The sequence below is a fragment of the Manduca sexta genome, chromosome 5 (genome assembly GCF_014839805.1).
Source record: "Manduca sexta isolate Smith_Timp_Sample1 chromosome 5, JHU_Msex_v1.0, whole genome shotgun sequence".
In the NCBI taxonomy this organism is placed as follows: domain Eukaryota; kingdom Metazoa; phylum Arthropoda; class Insecta; order Lepidoptera; family Sphingidae; genus Manduca; species Manduca sexta.
This window is the reverse complement of record NC_051119.1, coordinates 7,134,827-7,153,493: the sequence shown is the minus strand read 5'-3', so window position 1 is coordinate 7,153,493 and position 18,667 is coordinate 7,134,827. Positions and strand designations below refer to the sequence as shown.

Sequence of the window (18,667 nt, the reverse complement as noted above, 5' to 3'; positions counted from 1 at the left end):
CGTTTTTTTTTTTCAATATGAATAGTTTTTGTTATATGTATTCTTATATATTTATAATATTTACATGCAAATGATCTCATAATGATTTTTATTAATTTACATGTTAACCTCTCTGGTCTTTGACATCGACCGTTTATCTAATCGTAATGTTTACGACAGTGTAGTAGGTCCTCATAATATTCTAAATCGTAGGGTATTTTCATAATGTTGCATTATTACTTTGATTACGGACTACATAATTTAATTTAAATATCTTTGTTATATTTAACCAGTGGTTAAAGAAGTATTTAATTTTGGATAGTTTCCTATATAGGAATTATTCAATGTAAATATTATTTTTTTTTCTTATAAATAACATGAATTATAAGGCGGTGTGACCGAAGATAGTCCGGTTCCTAACATGGCCCAGATCCATGTATTCATAATCTTTTATGTATAATGACCAACATACAACGATTTTTGATTAGTACTTAAATTTAAATTTTTTTTAATATGTAGTGCAAGCAATTTGAAATGCTTGTCTTTTATGTTATTTTACCTCATTATGCCCGTTTCGTCTAACCTTTGTTACAAACTTCAAGACTGCTTGGCATCAAACCGTATATGTACGAACTACGATAAGGTGTAAGGCATTTTTTTTTTTTAGTTGTTAGAAGTTCACTAAAATAAAAAAGAAACAACCTGCATAAGGTCCAGAACCAACTGGATGCAGGCTATTTCTAACAGGTTAGTTTGGAAATATTTAATGGAGACCGATGGTCAGCAGTGGCAAATATCGATAGGCTGAATATGAGTCTACTTTAAAAAATTCTTAAAAGCGCCATCTCTTATAATATTAACATAAATTACTTCTTGTAACTAAATTTAATAAAAGCGCCATCTATACTTAAAATAACATATTAAATTGTATTATTTCAGATCATGTTCAATACGACAGAGGGCGCTCACTACCACATACCTTTGCTGTTGAGTCCATACGGATATACCACGTACAGAGGGAGTTAAACATAACTATTTTGTCATATTCAATAATAGTATTTTTTATAATGTGTAATTAATAAAGTGGTCATTATTATTTTCTGTATGATTTCATTTGTCCAACTAGATGGCGCTTTAGCAAGTAAGCAATGAAGATAATATAATATCGTACCTTCACTGAGACAAGGGCACCATGATTGTTAACAATTCTTAAAATGAGTTAAGTATGCCAATGCGCCTTACAAACATTCTTTTATTTAGAGGAACAAAGTCACCATCAAGTTCAGTCTCATTTCGCCAGAGGGCCATACTGCCTTTGTCACATTAGTCTTTTTTTTAATATATTGGCGCGACAAAATCTTATTATTCAGTTGCGGCATTCCCCGCACGCTTCCAATTGTGCCCTTTTCTCACCAAAAGTACGACATGAGAACTAGTATTATGTTATTTATAGAGGGTAATACGCATAATATTTGCTACAGGTTACATTTGGAATGACGCCTAGCCATTGCATGATATAGCCAGCTATCTATCTATCTATCTTAGACGTAATATGAAGTTCTAAGGAACATTGCACTCTGTCAAAAAACCTAAATTCGTCTTGATTCAAAACTCAACATAACACATTTCCCCACAACACAATTCTTTATATTTGCATGTTTACACACACTAACGAAATTCATTCATAAGCATGGAGTTCCGCGCAAAACGGGTTAGTACTCCGTCGATTTTATAAGGAAAATGATCGTAATATTGTTGTTCGTTTGCGCATGCGTGGCCGGGCAAGAAAACGACATTCTAGCAGGTAAGAATACTTATTATTTTAGAAGAATAGGGTCGGAAACAATAACGCAGTGAGAATTAGGGTTATTATCCTAACTCCATGTTATTTATATCGACCGTTAAGGCTTATTGACTAAAGCGACATTTTTACCGAAAATCATTAACTAGGGAAAAAAACATATAAAAAAGTGCTGATTTTTTTAAATATGTATGAAACTTAGTGTAAGTTTTTTTTTGTCTACATTACTTATGAAGAATTTGCTAATCTAAACAACTTCGTCAGTGGTTGCAATAAGGTACATAATTGTTTTTCGTATTGTTATTGTTTCTAACATGTTGGCGAGATGTACGGACCTCTCCTTGTCCGTAACATCAGAATTTTTAATGAGTAGGTAGGCTAGCCAAATTTACAATTTTATAATCTTATCCACCGAAGTAGTTTTTATGTTAAGGGGTTAAGATATGTAAAACTCAACTTTATGTCCACTTTGGGCGTCCTGCAAAAAATAATGTAAGCATTCTTTGTAAATATTTTTCAAGAAATAAGTAGTTTGGCTTATGGTCTTTTGCACAGCGGCGTATTTTTTTTATTAAACACGATACCGTGAATAAAATCACAATTAATATCTGCCAAACATTGCGCAACGGTAAGAATTTTACATCGTTAACATTTCGATATCTCTCTTATTTACTTGAGTTAACTATATTCTGAAATAATACTATACTGTATTTTTAAATACACACATCTTATTTTTTTTTAATACCGTTATATAGAACAAAATATTTAATTATTTTTAAAAACGCCTACTGAAACAACAGCTTATAGTAACAGGAATATTTGCAGTTACGCGCTGTCAGGGAAACGCTCTCACAAAATGATGTCGACATCATTTCATCTAGGATGTGTATATTATGTACTAAGTAACATAAAATATTCTAAAATACTGTATACACTCTATGTAAAATTAAAAAACACAAATAAGAATTAAAAAATATTAACATGTGATTTGAACTTCGTCTAATTTATATTAAATGCCTAAACTACAATATTTTTAGGTAACTATGTATATTTTGTCACTCGGTTACTAAGAGTAATTTTCGGTGTTGCGATATATTACAATAATTGGAATTTGGGTGTGGGTGGATGTTTGAATTATTTTATTATAAATATTGATATTATGGATCAATGGTCACTAGACAGAAAAATATGTTAGATTTGATATTGCTGGCCACCATTTTGAATATTATTATTTTGGGCTCCGTTTTAAAGTCGATACCTGGACGTGTTTTGGACCACAAAACGAGAGTCTAGTACACACTAGAGCCGATTTTAGACTAGCAAGTTCTCGCAGTACTATATTGCACAAGAACTTTTAGACACGTTTATCTTAGCGGAAATATTTTTATAAGTTTATATACAAATGCGATTTTTAATTTGGTATGGAGACAGTTTGAGACCCTGGGAAGAATATATGTTCCCGGGAAAATATACAGCGTGACTTTTATAACGGAAAACTTAATCCCGAAAAACTTTATAGAGCGAGCGGAGCCGCGGGCAAAAGCTAGTACATAATATTTTCAAACGTAACTTTGACATACCTAATATTTTGACAATCAAGGATGTAATAATTTGTTCAATACCGTATAGCTACACGTACCGCCATCTAGTTAGCTTTGGTGTAGCGCCCAAGGTCAACGCTCAAGGGCACTGGCCTCACTTCCATTCTTAAGGAAAATGAACTTAGTACGTAAACTACCTCCGTCTGGAAAACCCATGTTTACGTCTTGCCATAAAGAAATATTAGGTACAGTCAGCCGCAAAAGTAGCTGAACAAATTCTTAATTTCAAATTGCCGTAAACCTTTTTTATACTTATCAACAGTCGTTTTTATATACTATAATAAAATTTAAAGGGTTGGTGTTATTTTAAATAAAGAAAAGAAGAATATTTCGATTGAAGTTAATATGTAAAATTTTGAAATATCAAAATTGTTTTGCTACCTTTCTGGCTGACTGTACCTATTCAATCCTTAATCTAAGTACAATGAGCAAAGAAATATGTATTTAAGTAAGACTATATGGTGGTATCAAAAAGGAGTAATTCTAGAAATTATTTGGAATATTTTATCGATCGGAGTATTTTATTGCTTTCAATAAGCAAAACAACTGCAGAAGGCTCGACGCAGGAATTTGATCTTTCATTTTATTAGCCCACTATTTTACTAGTAGGTACTACAGTCTTATAAAGTAGTGATCAAATAATGTTTATACACCATTAGCACAAGCTATTGTTATCAAGTGGCAAGCTGGCAAACGCGGCGTCGGATGTCCACGCCAGTCCTGGATTTGTAAATAGGCCGTATAGGCCGCGGCCTATGGGCGACAGCCTCTTAGGGACAGCAGATTTCAGAGAACGCTCACTCGGTTTAATTAATCATTCGTTTAACTTTAGTGCCTTCCATAACACAAACAAATGGAAAATTATTTAGTATTTTAGAAAGATACATACATACATAAACTTACCTACATAGGACGGCGGAATTAAAGTGGCCTACACTCATAAAAAATATAAATCCGGCATTGGTCCACCCACGAGGTGGACAGATGACCTCATAAAAGTCGCAGCGGGTCGCTGAATGCGGGCCGTCTCTATTAGGGCGATTTGGAAATCTTTGGGGGAGGCCCATGTTCAGCAGTGGACATCCGGCGGCTGATGATGATGATTGTTACCAAACGTCCAGCCTTTAGAAAATCTTTTCTAAAACATGCTGATATGTATAGTGCGCAATGCATCTGGACCCATCAGGACCTCTCCTCCAGTGGTTTTTCGAGGGTCCTGGATGACCACGCGGCGTGGGAGACAGATTGAAGCCTACCGCGGCATCAGATACGCCGAGCCACCCGTAGGAGAGCTGAGGTTCCAGGTAAAATGAGTTTCGTCACCTTCTATAAGAAAGGAATTTTAATATTCTGTGTCGCGTTCCAGGATCAGCCTGTGTATATCCGCTTTCAAATGTGTCAGAATAAATGTGTTTAATGACTTATAATCATCTCTCGTCAGTTGACACTATCTGTACTACATTCCGCTTACCATCAGATGCATTGGAACCACTTTGACGTGCCCGTTAAAAACATCTTAATATGTTTAATAATCATCAACATCTATTATAAAAGATTTATCAGTACCTTTAGAACTGTTCACTGTTTAGCATTAAGCCAATAGAAGGCGAAGTAATAAAACGCAATAAGTTCACAAGGTCTGGTCGTATCATCTGTAAAAGCCAATATTCTTGCTGCAGGTATGTAGGGAAATGGCTTTAGAGCACCTCTACAGCAATGAAGAAGATGAATACGGTCGCAATAAGATTAGGCCTCAGTGACAAAGCTATTGTACAGCATTAGAATTATATATGGCAATGAAACACACCTTATTGTGGCTTCATGTCTTTGAACTTATGAATATCCGGCTACCACGCATTAGGTAACTGTTTTTAATTTTTTTTAACAAGATACCGAATATTTTTTTTTATTATTACCATAAGAATGGAATAATAGTAAAGAAGAATATTTACTAACACAGGTCAGCTGTAAATTCATACTTTTTGATTTATGATTTAATGCGTGGGACCATCGCTCTATTAGAAAAGAAACTATTGGATTTCACCAAGACGTAACTTATCATCCAATTTATCATATTGCAGCCTTCAAAACATTCTCCTTCCCCCACACTTCCTTTCCCCAGATATTCCCTCCCAACTTTTCTCCTGGGCCCTGTAACGCTAAGCCGGGGTATTTGAGTATCTCGTTCGCAGGTTTCCCCCTATGTTGACTGTGGGGTCCCATACATAACAAATCACATTGCAGCCTCCAAAACCGATCCTGACGTACGAAGGCATCGTGGACGCTGTTGTTGATGGACCAGCATGCCCTCAGCCCTCGACTGAATATCCAATGAGCGAAGACTGCCTCACTGTCAACGTGTATACACCAGATAGCAAGAAGTAAGCTCTATTTGTTTAATTACATCGTAACCACATTAGCCATTAAGGTATGCCTGTTGGATAAGCTTCAAATACAAGGAGTCAAACATTATATTACTAATAGCTTTATCAGGAGAATAAAGAACCTCGCCATGTTGTAATAAAATATGTAATATTTGACCAGTATAAACATTTTTGGGGATAAAAAGTAACGTATAGCACTTAGGGTAATGTAAGCTAAATTCCTATCAGTAAAAAAAAAAAAAACAAAATTGGTTCAAAATCAGTTTAGAAATTCCTGGGACTAGAGCGTTGAAACGTTTATTGTTAAACGTTTATTGTGAAATTAGTATTGTTACACCCAGTGATAGCTATGAGCGATATCGAAGCGAATACCGTGAATAGTGTTTAACCGCGTAGTGTTTGTGTGTTTGAGTACTTTAGTGTTGCAGTGTTAATTCACGTGCTGCTGTTTGAGTTAGTGTTTTCGTAGTAAACAAAGTGTTGTGTTCATTGACTTCAATGATTGTACTTACAATCGGTATTTTCATTGTATCTTTAGAACCCTAGCAAGTAACAGTATAAATTAAACATTACCATCCAATTCAGTGCGACGCTGCGACCAGTGATTGTTTACATCCACGGCGGTGGTCTCCACTCCTTGAGCGGTCGAAGTGAGCACGCCGGCCCTCACTACCTGCTTGATCAGGATGTCGTGCTCGTCACCATGAACTATAGACTTGGAATTTTGGGTAAGTCTTTCTATGAACGAATCATAGATTTTGATGTCTGTTACTTTAGTCTTTGGAACATAATAACTAAAGATTTACAGACCAATCTGTTATGACTACGTTTCTGTGAATTCTTTTAACTATTTTGACATGTGTAGTTGGTTAATTTAAATACACTTTATTATGGTTGCAAAGTAATATTAATGCTATTGGTAGTTATATCCAAAAAGGGCAATGATCTGCAAGAAAATGACGATTAGAGGTTGCAGGAAAAATTATGACATAATTAAACTGCTTTGTCACTTAGTGTATTATTGATAAAATATTTAAATGGTTGGTCCAATCTTCTTCTATTGCAATGTTGTCGATAAAACACACTACAATAAGTATTTTAAGAAATTTTGTTTCCACGACAACCTGATAATTATCATTATTATAGCCTATTACAAGCAAAAGAGAAGACCTGTATTGGTGCCTCTCGCTTTTTCATTTTAAAGTTAACATCATACAAGAAATTTGTTATTTTTTTACCGCAACATGGCGGAGTTTTTATTTTCTAAAGGCGGTAGACAAAATGCCTTTTTACAATCGTTAACGACTCCAGTCAAGGTATACATGTATGATATAATTACCTTATCAAATACAGGATTCCTGGCACTGGGCACGAAACTCGCTCCAGGAAACAACGGGTACAAGGATCAGGTGACGGCGCTGCGCTGGATAAGGAGAAACATCGCCACGTTTGGAGGAGACCCCGACCGCGTCACCATCACCGGCAGCGGCGCCGGAGCAGCCAGCGTCATGCTACACATGATCTCTCCCATGTCTAAAGGTTTTCCCGGCGTTTTTGACATGCCTTCTGTAATGAAATCTAACAGCTCATGTGATAAGACCCTTTCTTTTAATTTATTCGTGGTGCTTTATAACTAGCTTATCTAGTTGTAAACGTCCTTATCCTTGAGGTTAAAACGCCTCCTTAGATCATGATTTTTCACCCGCATTCCTATGGAAGGAAGTTAATATTTTCAACTCCTCCCTATCTTTCTATTTGATTAATTTCGTTTCGGAAAAGGACATTTTAGTTGTCCCTGAGACTCGCCGAACTTCACCGCTCGGTGTCATAATGTGTGACACTGCTGATCCTGGCTTACAGGAGTTGTAGTGGTGGGTGTGAGGGCGGGAAAGTTTCGTAGAGTCTCGTATGACTAAAGGTAATTCTTTGTATTCGTAATAGTACCAACATTTGGTCGCAATTCAAAAGTAAGGGCGGATAAAGGTCGTCAACACCATTCGAAAAGTAACAGCATATATTTATTTCACATTGGTTTTCTGTCAAATGTACTAACTTGGTACAAATATAATATAATGTACTATGTGCTACGATTACTACAATTTCGAGTAATACAACCTACAGAGTCACATTCCCAATTGTCAGAAACTACAGAATACAAACCATCATCTCATCATCATCAATTTATTCAGGTTGTCAATAATCTTCCAATGTATCACTTCCAATATCCCAAGAGAATTCATAAATAATTCCTTACTATCAAAAAAGCTTTTCTACTTTTCTAACCACTTTATCGACATTCTCCTCAGATCTCTTCCACCAAGCAATATCAATGAGCGGATCTCCAATAGACAAGAAACGTAGCCTATCACATCCTAAAGAGCTGACCGACGAGCAAGCGAGGATGGTAGGATGTCCCCTCAACGATATAAGGCTCTACGACTGTCTGAAGACCAAACCTTCCGAAATACTTGGTGGGACTTTGAAGGAATCCCTTGTAAATATGGTACGGCCAGGGCATTGCAGCTAATTGAAGGCAGTCTAAAATATTACCATTTCTAATTCGCTTCTTTTGTATGGTCTAAGCGACATTTGAACGTAGAAGTATACTTTTGAAAGTCCTCAATATTATATTTTGAGGAGACGCTCTTTTTTTACACCGGGGATCAAAAGCTGGTAGGATATTTCCTAAAGGCAAATACCGAGCGTAGCGTTTGCCATTTTGAAAATTTTGATTGAGTTACAAACTACAATCAGGACTAGACAATTCAATAACCGCAGTTACTGAAATGCTAAGAAATTTACATTTTGAATTTTTGCAGGAGTTCGACTATGATCCCGGTGACCTGTGGTCAGCGGTGGTGGAATCAGACTTCGGCCAGGAGCGGTTTCTGACTGAAGAACCCATAGATGCTATCAGAGCAGGCAAAATGCATGCAGTTCCTTTTATCATTGGCTTGACAAGGAACGAGTTCTTTTGGAAAGCGTTCAGTATGCAGCAAACATTTCTTTTTGTTTATGACTTGTAGTCTAGGCTCCTTATTCATAGACATTATTTATCTAATGACGGAACATTACTGTGGTAACAAGTCTGTTACACAGCTTTGTTTATCTGACAGCCAACTAGATTCTAGTTGTATTTAAATATTAGCCAATTACAACGGCCCTATATCTACGCACCGCGAAGGCTGCCATGCCGTCAGCACTGTAAAGCAGGCTTGTTATCACAGCAATGCACCGTCCTTAGATAAATAACGTGTATGAATAAGGGGCTATGTCTTTTATTGCTCCTGATTCAAAATATTACCTACCAACATCCTATTTTATATTGAAATATTTTTATACCAAGTACACGTCAGGCACGTAAAGATTATACCATGACCAGGGAAATGTAAACCTGCTGGGGACGCCACTAATAGTTTTCATATTAAAGTTAACGATGTCAGGACAAGAAATTAGTTTTATATTTACCAATATATGGTTTATTTTTCTATATGAATTAAGTTACATATTGTCTTGCTGATTTTCTTTTCTAGCTTTATTTACTGCCGAGTATTCTGTGAAAAAAAATATTTTATTATCAGCTGCGAATAGAGCAACGTGGCGATAGCTTAGTTGGTGGTGAAATGGACTGCCGAGACGAATGTCCGCAGGTTCAAATCCCAAGGGCACACACCTCTGATTTTTCCAAAAAATTATGTGTGTATCCTTTGTGAATTATCGCTTACTTAAAGGAAAACATCGTGAGGAAACCTGCACACCTGAGAATTACTTTATAGGAATTTCGAGGGTGTTTGAAGTCTACCAATCCGCATTAGACCAGCGAGGTGGACTAAGGCCTAATCCCTCTCAGTAGTAGAGAAGGCCCGTGCCCAGTAGTGGGACAGTATATAATACAGGGCTGATATTATTATATATACTATATTTTCAGCTGTAATGCGCAACGCTACACTATTCAACAAGATGAAGCAACATATGGAATCGATGGCTTCCACGTTCATGCTTTCAAATATGAACGCTTCAGATACCACCACGTTAGTGGACAGGCTTAACATGATGTACTTTAGGAAAAAAGAGTTGATGAACAACACATTCTTTGCTGAAGCTTTGGGCAGATTTTACACCGATTCCATCACTGGATTTTCAGTGCATAGGTAAGGTAAACTGTACACTCTACACTATATTGGTGGTAGGTCTCTCATATGTGAGAGTACGCCTGGGTAGGTACAACCGCAGTTTCTATTTCTACCGCCAAACAGCAGTTCAGTCACTTTTGTGTTCCGGTTTAAAGGACTACTGGACATAACAACTCATATCTCAGGATGGCGAGTGCAGTAAAATACCAAAAAATACTTTTATTCAAGATGTTGGATGGTGTTTTTATTGTATATGGGCAGTCGTGTCAATTACCATGAGGCGAACGGCAAGCTCAACTTGTCATTCAGAGTATTCAAAAAAAACTTGTGGGGCCTTTCAAAAAGTATCACCATGCACTTAAAATTGACTGTTGGTGATCAGCTTCATGTGAATTATTCGCTTATTAAATCTATAAAGTACCTACTTTTTTTGGAACATTCGAAATATAAATGTAGTCAACAACTTACGTTACCAGTCTTCATGTCTCTTACGCATAGACTTCACTATCGGTATTGAATTAGTAAGTTTGTTTATAGCATAATTGGATAAACTTTACCAAGATAAAGAGAGAAATAGTAATGTCTTACAGAAACCCACCAAAATTTTTACAATCCCTCAAAACAATGTAGCTCTATTTGAATACTGGACAGCGCCCATTTATCCTGACAACTGGACGCCTGTAACTGGAAATTAAAGTGTTTATTGATGTGTTTAGGGAATAATCGTAAGACCAGCCCCCTTAAAATTTTCTAAACAACGCGACTTATAAGTCACGTCGGATGTCATTTAATTTTGATGTTTGTATTGTTAGATCTGTACCAAAATAATTAATAACGCCATCTGTTGTGTCTATGGTGAACATTTTTATTATAAACCACAAGGCATAACTTCTGTAAAGTGAAGCTGTCACTTGAGCGTCCCTGTCCAAAAGAAACTGTGTGTTTTAATTACAAGTTTTGTTTTATTGCTCTAATATTACAGGTTATGGGCCCAGACCCAGAATCCTTAGTTTGTCTTTTAAGTAGTTGTGTTTCTCAGTTAAAAAGTGGTGAAACATTGATACAATAATAGTTAAATGTTATTAGTTACTTTGTACAGTAATAGTTGCAAGAATGGCATTGAATTATATTGTAAATGTTCCCAAGTTAAAAGGCCGGGAAAACTACAACGAATGGCTGTTCGCCGCGGAAAATTTTCTAGTCCTGGAAGATATGCTGCACTGCATTAAACCAGAAACCGGGAAAAGATAGAAGCCGCAGATGACGCGAGAACTAAGGCAAAGTTAGTGATGACTATAGATACTGCGTTATATGTCCATATAAAAGAAGTTAAAACTACTTTGGAACTATGGAACAAGCTAAAGACATTATTTGATGACTCGGGATTTACACGAAGAATATCACTTTTGCGTAATTTAATCTCAATTCGTTTGGAAAATTGTGTCTCGATGCAGTCGTACGTAACGCAAATAGTCGAAACGGGGCAGAAACTGAGTGGGACAGGTTTTAATATCAGTGATGAGTGGATCGGTTGCCTGTTGTTGGCTGGATTGACAGAGAATTTTAAGCCGATGATAATGGCGATCGAGCATTCCGGCATACAAATTACAACGGACGCCATTAGAACCAAGCTCATGGACATGGAAACGGAAGTGAGTGGAAGTAACCAATCTAACGAGGTTAGCAGTGCATTCGCAAGTAGAACGCAGAAATGGCAACATAAGAAAAATAAATTACCTATGGCCACCGCGCAAAGAACTCAATCGCAACCAAACGTCAATGTTGGCGCCAAGAGTCACGTCAAATGTTACCGTTGCAAAGAACCAGGACATTATAAGAATCAGTGTCCAAATAATGTTAACATCAACATATCTAAAAGAAATGCAACGCAAACCCAGTAACGTATTCAGTACAGTGTTTTTAAGTGCTCAGTTTAATAAATATGACTGGTATATTGACTCAGGAGCAAGTATGCATTTGACGGCGAATGAAGAGTGGGTAGAGAATGCAAAGTATCATAAGATAAAGGACATTTGTATCGCTAACAGTGAGAGATTGCAAGTATTGTGTACCGGCGATGTGACTATTGTTACAAAGACTGATCAATGTGAATTTGAAGTTACAGTCAAGAACGTATTGTGTGCTCCAGGTTTGACTACTAACTTACTGTCAGTGAGCCAGTTAATAAAGACCGGTAATACAGTAAAATTTACCAAGAATGGTTGTGAAGTCTTCAACAAAAAAGGCGAACTGGTCGCTACAGCTATGTTGAATAATGGTGTATACAAATTAAAAGTGCCTGAAAATTTAGCAGCAAATTTGTCAGCGTCAAGTAATATATGGCATCGCAGATTAGGCCATCTTAATGACAAATATCTTAGTAAGATGAAAATAGCTGTCGAAGGTATGAATCTTCAAGAAAAGGTAGATTTTGGTAAGGCAACATGTACAATCTGTTGTGAAGGCAAACAGTGTCGTTTACCATTTGGAAATGAAGGTTCAAGAAGCAAAGAATTGCTTCATTTAGTCCATACTGATATTTGTGGACCTATGGAGCATGAATCACTTGCTGGTTCCAGATACTTTATACTATTTGTTGATGACTATAGTCGTATGTTGTTTGTTTATTTCATTAAACACAGAAATGAAGCTTTAAGATGTTTCAAAGAATTTAAAGCTAAAGTTGAAAAACAAAGTAATAAGAAAATAAAGATTCTAAGAAGTGACAATGGATGTGAGTACTGTAATAAGGAATTTGATTCATTTCTCAAAGAGGAGGGTATAATTCATCAAAGAACTACCCCATATACCCCTGAACAAAATGGCTTATCAGAGCGCAATAATCGTACTATTGTAGAGAAAGCCAGGTGTTTGCTATTCGATGCAGATATGGATAAAGAGTTCTGGGCAGAAGCCACTAATACTGCTGTTTACTTACAAAATCGTACTGTGCTTCCTGCGTTAAATGAAAGAACTCCTTATGAAGTCTGGACTGGCTGTAAGCCTGATATAAGTCACCTCAGAATATTTGGTAGCACCGTCATGGCCCATGTTGCTAAAGAGAGGCGCCATAAATGGGACAGAAAATCAGAAAAGCACATACTTGTGGGCTATCCAGATGACATCAAAGGTTATCGAATATTCAACCCTAGAACAAAACGTGTGATAATAAGCAGGGATGTTATTGTCATGGAAGAAGAAAAGAATCTTGATGTTAGCTTACCGATTATTGAAAATATAGAAAATTCATCTTCAGTGCGGGAGATATCTGACAAGGACACATCAAGTTCAGAAGATGTGATTGGAGGTGATACAGTATGTAAACCATCAGATTACCCAGATGACCCTTATGTTCCTAGTGAACATGAAGATGGTTATGACTTACCTGAGAAGCGGGTAAGACCCATCCGAACCAAGAGGAAGCCAGAGCGGTATCGGATGACTAATATGTGTATATCTGAGGAAGCATTTGATGATGCAAATGGACTATCCCTAGAAGAAGCATTACAGGGAGCAGAAAAGGAAAATTGGCTATTGGCAGTCAAGGAGGAACTTCAGTCTTTTGAGGACAGCAATGCATGGGAGCTAGTGGATAAGCCAAAGAATGGTGAAACTGTAGTGAAGTGTAAGTGGGTGCTACGTAAAAAACTAGACAATGATAATAACATTAGATACCGTGCTCGTTTGGTAGCCAAAGGCTATATGCAGAAGCAAAATGTAGACTATGTAGAAACTTTTTCACCTGTGGTTAGGCATTCAACCTTAAGGTTATTGTTTGCATTATCTGTGAAACTTGGGTTAGAAGTTATGCACCTTGATGTCACTACAGCATTCCTAAATGGGGACCTTGAGGAAACAATCTATATGGAAGCACCTGAATGTTTGCTAGAATCTAAAGATAACTGTAATAAAAAGGTAGTTAAATTGAACCGAGCTATATATGGTCTTAAGCAGTCCTCAAGGGCCTGGTATAGGAAAGTGGATGATTATCTAGTTAGCCTTGGTTATAAGCGATCTAAATTAGAACCATGTTTGTACACAAAAAATAACAATCATAAAAAGACAATAGTAACCTTGTATGTAGATGACTTTTTTGTGTTTACAAATGATATTAGTGAATGTAATAATTTAAAAAAGGTATTGGCTTCAAAGTTCAAAATAAAAGATTTAGGTCAGGTTAAAAATTGTTTAGGAATGACTGTTAATATTGATAAAGTTAAAGGCACAGTTACATTAAGCCAAGAAAATTATATTAATCAGTTATTAAATAAATTTAATATGGCAAATTGTAAAGTAGCTGACACACCTTTAGAGACTAAATTAAATATTAACTTTAATAACAATTGTGAAAAGTGTATACCCTATCAGCAACTGATTGGTGGGCTAATGTATTTAGCAGTGTTGACTAGACCTGACATTGCATATTCAGTTAGTTTTCTGAGTCAATTTAATAATTGCTATAATCTTGAAACTTGGGCATATGCAAAACGAATTTTGAAATATCTTAAGAAAACTAAACATTTTGGATTAAAATATACTAAATATGGTAAGTCAAATTTAGAAGGGTTTGTAGATGCAGATTGGGGAATAATGTTATAGACAGAAGGTCTTATACAGGTTTATGTTTTATGTTAGCAGGTAGTGTAGTTTCATGGGAGGCAAAGAAACAAAAAACAGTTGCCCTCTCAAGTACAGAAGCTGAATACATGGGCATAACTGATGCTTGCAGGGAAGCAATTTATTTGATTAATTTGTTAAAAGAAATAACTGTTGAGTCATACACCATTAATTTATTTAATGATAATCAGGGTGCAATTAAGTTGACCTCAAATAATTGCTTCAATAAAAGAACCAAACATATAGATGTCCGCTACCATTTTTGTAAAGAATGTGTTACTAAAAAGTTTGTAGAACTTAAGTATTTAGAAACTGCTGAAATGCCAGCGGACCTTTTACAAAGGGATTGGGTAACACTAAGCATTATTATTTTATGCAGTTGTTAGGTATACAGAATGTAAAAAAATGTTTAATATTTTTTTGAGAAACTATTAATTGTTGTGTGCCCATATTATTTTGGTAAGTGCGGGTGTTAGATCTGTACCAAAATAATTAATAACGCCATCTGTTGTGTCTATGGTGAACATTTTTATTATAAACCACAAGGCATAACTTCTGTAAAGTGAAGCTGTCACTTGAGCGTCCCTGTCCAAAAGAAACTGTGTGTTTTAATTACAAGTTTTGTTTTATTGCTCTAATATTACATGTATGATAGAGAAACCAATGCGTCACTCAGTCTCTCAACCAATAAAGCGACAGTCTTGTCGTGTTGTTTCCCAAATTCGAAGCTCACTAGACGTGCTACGAAACGGAATCTGCAATCTTGCTACCATCGTTAGCAATCATGCTGTCTCCCACAATTAAATAAAACTATATACAGGATGGCTGTACTCATGTGCTTGCACTCTCCACAACCGGTCTACTACTACCTATTCGACTACATCGGCAACCACAGCCATTACGAAGACCCTGTCACGAAGAAACCTATGGGTGAGTACATATTGTATTTATGAAGCTTTGGTCGTCTTTACACTTTTACAGTCTTACTTATAAATTTGTTTTGATGTTAAAAGGTGGTTAAGAATTGCTTAAATATAGCTGTCAAAAACATCACCGGTTCCTAATTAAGAGGCAAGATGGCGGGTTTTGACTTACAGCTGATCGTATAATTTTGTGTTTTAACTAAGCATAGTTTTGCGAAATTTTTATGAGACTGATAGTATCCTAAAGTGACGTATTCCATGTACCTACCTTCATTAAAATTTTTAGACTAATACTAGACGTTATTTGCGGTTCCGCCTGATTAAATAGTCTTTTCCGTTACAAATTGCCTAAATTAAAATTTATCTATTCGTTTCACACCTTCTGCGTTTACTTCTAACAAACATTTAAACATTTCCATTTATATTAATAATAAGCTACTAAACTGAAGCATTTTTACAATGTGGATAGACAACCTGGTAGAAGTCGCAGCGTCGCTTGCAAGTGATTGTTCTGGAAATCTTTGGGAAAGGTTTATATTCAGTGGAGTACCTACGTGATAGACTAAATTCCTAGTAAGGAATGGCACAGGCTACCGAAATAATGGGCCGCATGGTCAAAATCCGGGGCACATACCTATGTCTTTTTAATTATGTGTATTGTTTATCAATTATTGCTTGCTTCGTTAAAGGAAAACTAAGAATTCTTCATAAGAATTTCAAAGGTATGTGAACTGTGAAGTCTACCCGCAGTTGGCCATTGTGGTAGTTCTAAACTATCTCAGTAGTAGAGGAGACCCGTGCCCAGCAGTGGGTTTAAAATACTTGGAATTATATATTAAGCAGTAGGGATCATGTGGATGATGATAATGAACATAACGGCTTAATTTTTTTTGACCTATATTAAAAATAAACTTTTTCTACAGGAGTGGCTCACTACGACGAACTTATCTACTTATTCTCGTTAAGTAGCTTTCCTGCTATTACAGTATCAGACAGCGAAGATTCCAAAATGGTGGACAAAATGACCACAATGTGGTACAACTTTGCTAACACTGGGTAAGTGCGCTTTATTAGAAGACCTTAGGACCTGGGTTCTTAACCTGGGGGTAATAACCCCCGCGGGGGTAAATCACCTATTTCACGGGGGTAACAAATAACCTAATTATAGGATAGTAAAATAAAAAAAAATAACAGAGCTGACAAATTGTAAGGCTGTTGTGCAATTTATGATTAATAGAGATGTTTGCATTTGCTTCTATTGTTTGTTTTGATAACATTTTGAAGGCGGGGTAAAATTAATTTTCCACGTAGAGAATTAGAGTAACAATATTGAAAAGGCTAGGTACTACTGCCTTAAAATGTGAATATAGAGAGCGACCCAGCTTCCAAGAGATTGTCACTCGAAAGTCGAAACCATAGTTTTGGGAGGAAAATAAACCAAAAAATTACAAAGTAATCCCAGAGGTTGTAATTTCCAATATGAATTTGAATTTGTAATCTATTTCGTTCCGCTATAAACATGGCCATAGGTAGGAGTGACAAAGGTGTGCTATACCCAGACTTGAAAGGCCTTTGCTCACCCCAAAAAAAGCCTTGCGCTTACATATGCTTCGCTGGTGCCTTTCCTTGAATTGAGTAACCTTTTTTTGCTTCCGCCATCTCCCCTCTAAATCCGTACCTGCCCCAATAGGTAATAGAAACTGTCTACTTTTGTATAAAAAAAATATAGCAATATTCGTAATGCTTACATGATTTTATTTTCAGGAAACCTAATTTAGTCTTCATGGACCAGTATGCGAAACGAAGCCCTTTGTCATGGCCCGCCATGAATATGAACAACAGAACCTACCTGCGCATAGGCAAGGAGTTCACGCTGGGCAAGAAACTCTTCGAGAACAGATTCGAAGTGTGGGAAGACCTCTTTCGGATTGAATATAGATTGTAAGGAAACTAATGCATGGCGCAAACCCTTTCAAGAGGTTACCTAGACCACATTAGCTGGTAGTCGTATATTTATCCGCGCGGTTAGCGACCGCACGAAAGGTGTAAAACCATTGTTGTCCAAGTGGGTCGCGTTCTGGGATCAGCCTGTGTATATCCGGTTAAAAGGCCGGCGTAATTGTGTCAACTGAGACTATCTGAGCCCTACTTACCATCAAGTGTCATGTGGGTACATTAGAGTGTCCGTATAAAAAATAATATTCCTACTGAACAGTTTTCGATAACAAGTGGACAGCTCTGCACTGAGCCTAATTAGGTTTAACAAAGTCTTTATACCTGTAAATATACCTACCTAATTAATTCAATGAAATCCAAAACCTTCGTTTTTAAATAAAAGGTTCTTCTTTCAAAGATGAGGTTATAGAGTATGATATTGAAGTATTCCTTTAGGTAACTATTTATAATGCCGGTGCCACACACAGACAAATATTTGAATAAAGACTTTGCCACACTTTGGAACACAGTTACAGATACTGACCAAATTTCAATTTTTATGGCTTTTACTTTTTGTTTTCCATATAATCGGTTCTCCTTCAAGCAACTCGATAACTTTAAACGCTTTGATGTGTGTTCGAAAAACCGATACCGAATGCCAAATACGCAAACATTTAAACGAACTTTGCACAAATACGCAAATAACCCGTGCCACAGATGAGTTCAAACAAGTGTTCAAATAAGTGTTCAATTTGCTATGTGTGGCGCCGGCATAATTCAGACCTACAGGACGAAAAAGTGTTAGTTGTCTTTATTAATAACACAATTTATTTTTAGCCCGCCTGTTCCTGTTTCACCAGTTAACAAGGGTGCGTGGTGCGAGCTCAGCATGGCGACTTTTCTTAATATGCTCCTAATTAAAGCCTTGCATACACTCAGCAGGCATGTAGGCGGAGGTGTGTAAGAAGATTTATAATAATAACAATATCAGCCCTGTATCCTTGAGCTTCGCCATCGGAGGGTCATTCATTTTTTTATATTTTTATATTCATGTTTTTTTAAAATATATATGTAAATAAAAAAAAAACTTTAAATAAAGAGAATTCACATATCAGCCCTGTATTATAATATACTGTCCCACAGCTAGCCACGGTCCTCCTCTACTACTGAGTGAGAAGATTGTTTAATATAATATTTAAGTATATGTTAATTAATGTTTTTTTAAATCTTTGGGTTGTTATTATTAATTTGCGTTTTGTAGCCATCACTGAAGTTAATCTCATTGATTTATTGG

General features: G+C 36.4%; 1 protein-coding gene across 1 annotated transcript; it reads left to right on the top strand.

The window, feature by feature from the left end:
• The first annotated feature begins 1,508 nt into the window (after nt 1-1,508).
• Nucleotides 1,509-18,429, top strand: LOC115450254 (esterase E4). The gene is made up of 12 exons (XM_030178256.2): nt 1,509-1,783; nt 4,543-4,685; nt 5,626-5,762; nt 6,351-6,493; nt 7,119-7,304; nt 8,072-8,268; nt 8,585-8,753; nt 9,694-9,916; nt 15,336-15,445; nt 16,362-16,494; nt 17,203-17,379; nt 18,211-18,429. The coding sequence occupies exons 1-12, from the start codon at nt 1,720-1,722 to the stop codon at nt 18,335-18,337; spliced, it is 1,809 nt and encodes a 602-aa protein (XP_030034116.2). The 5' UTR covers nt 1,509-1,719; the 3' UTR covers nt 18,338-18,429.
• The last annotated feature ends 238 nt before the right edge of the window (nt 18,430-18,667 follow it).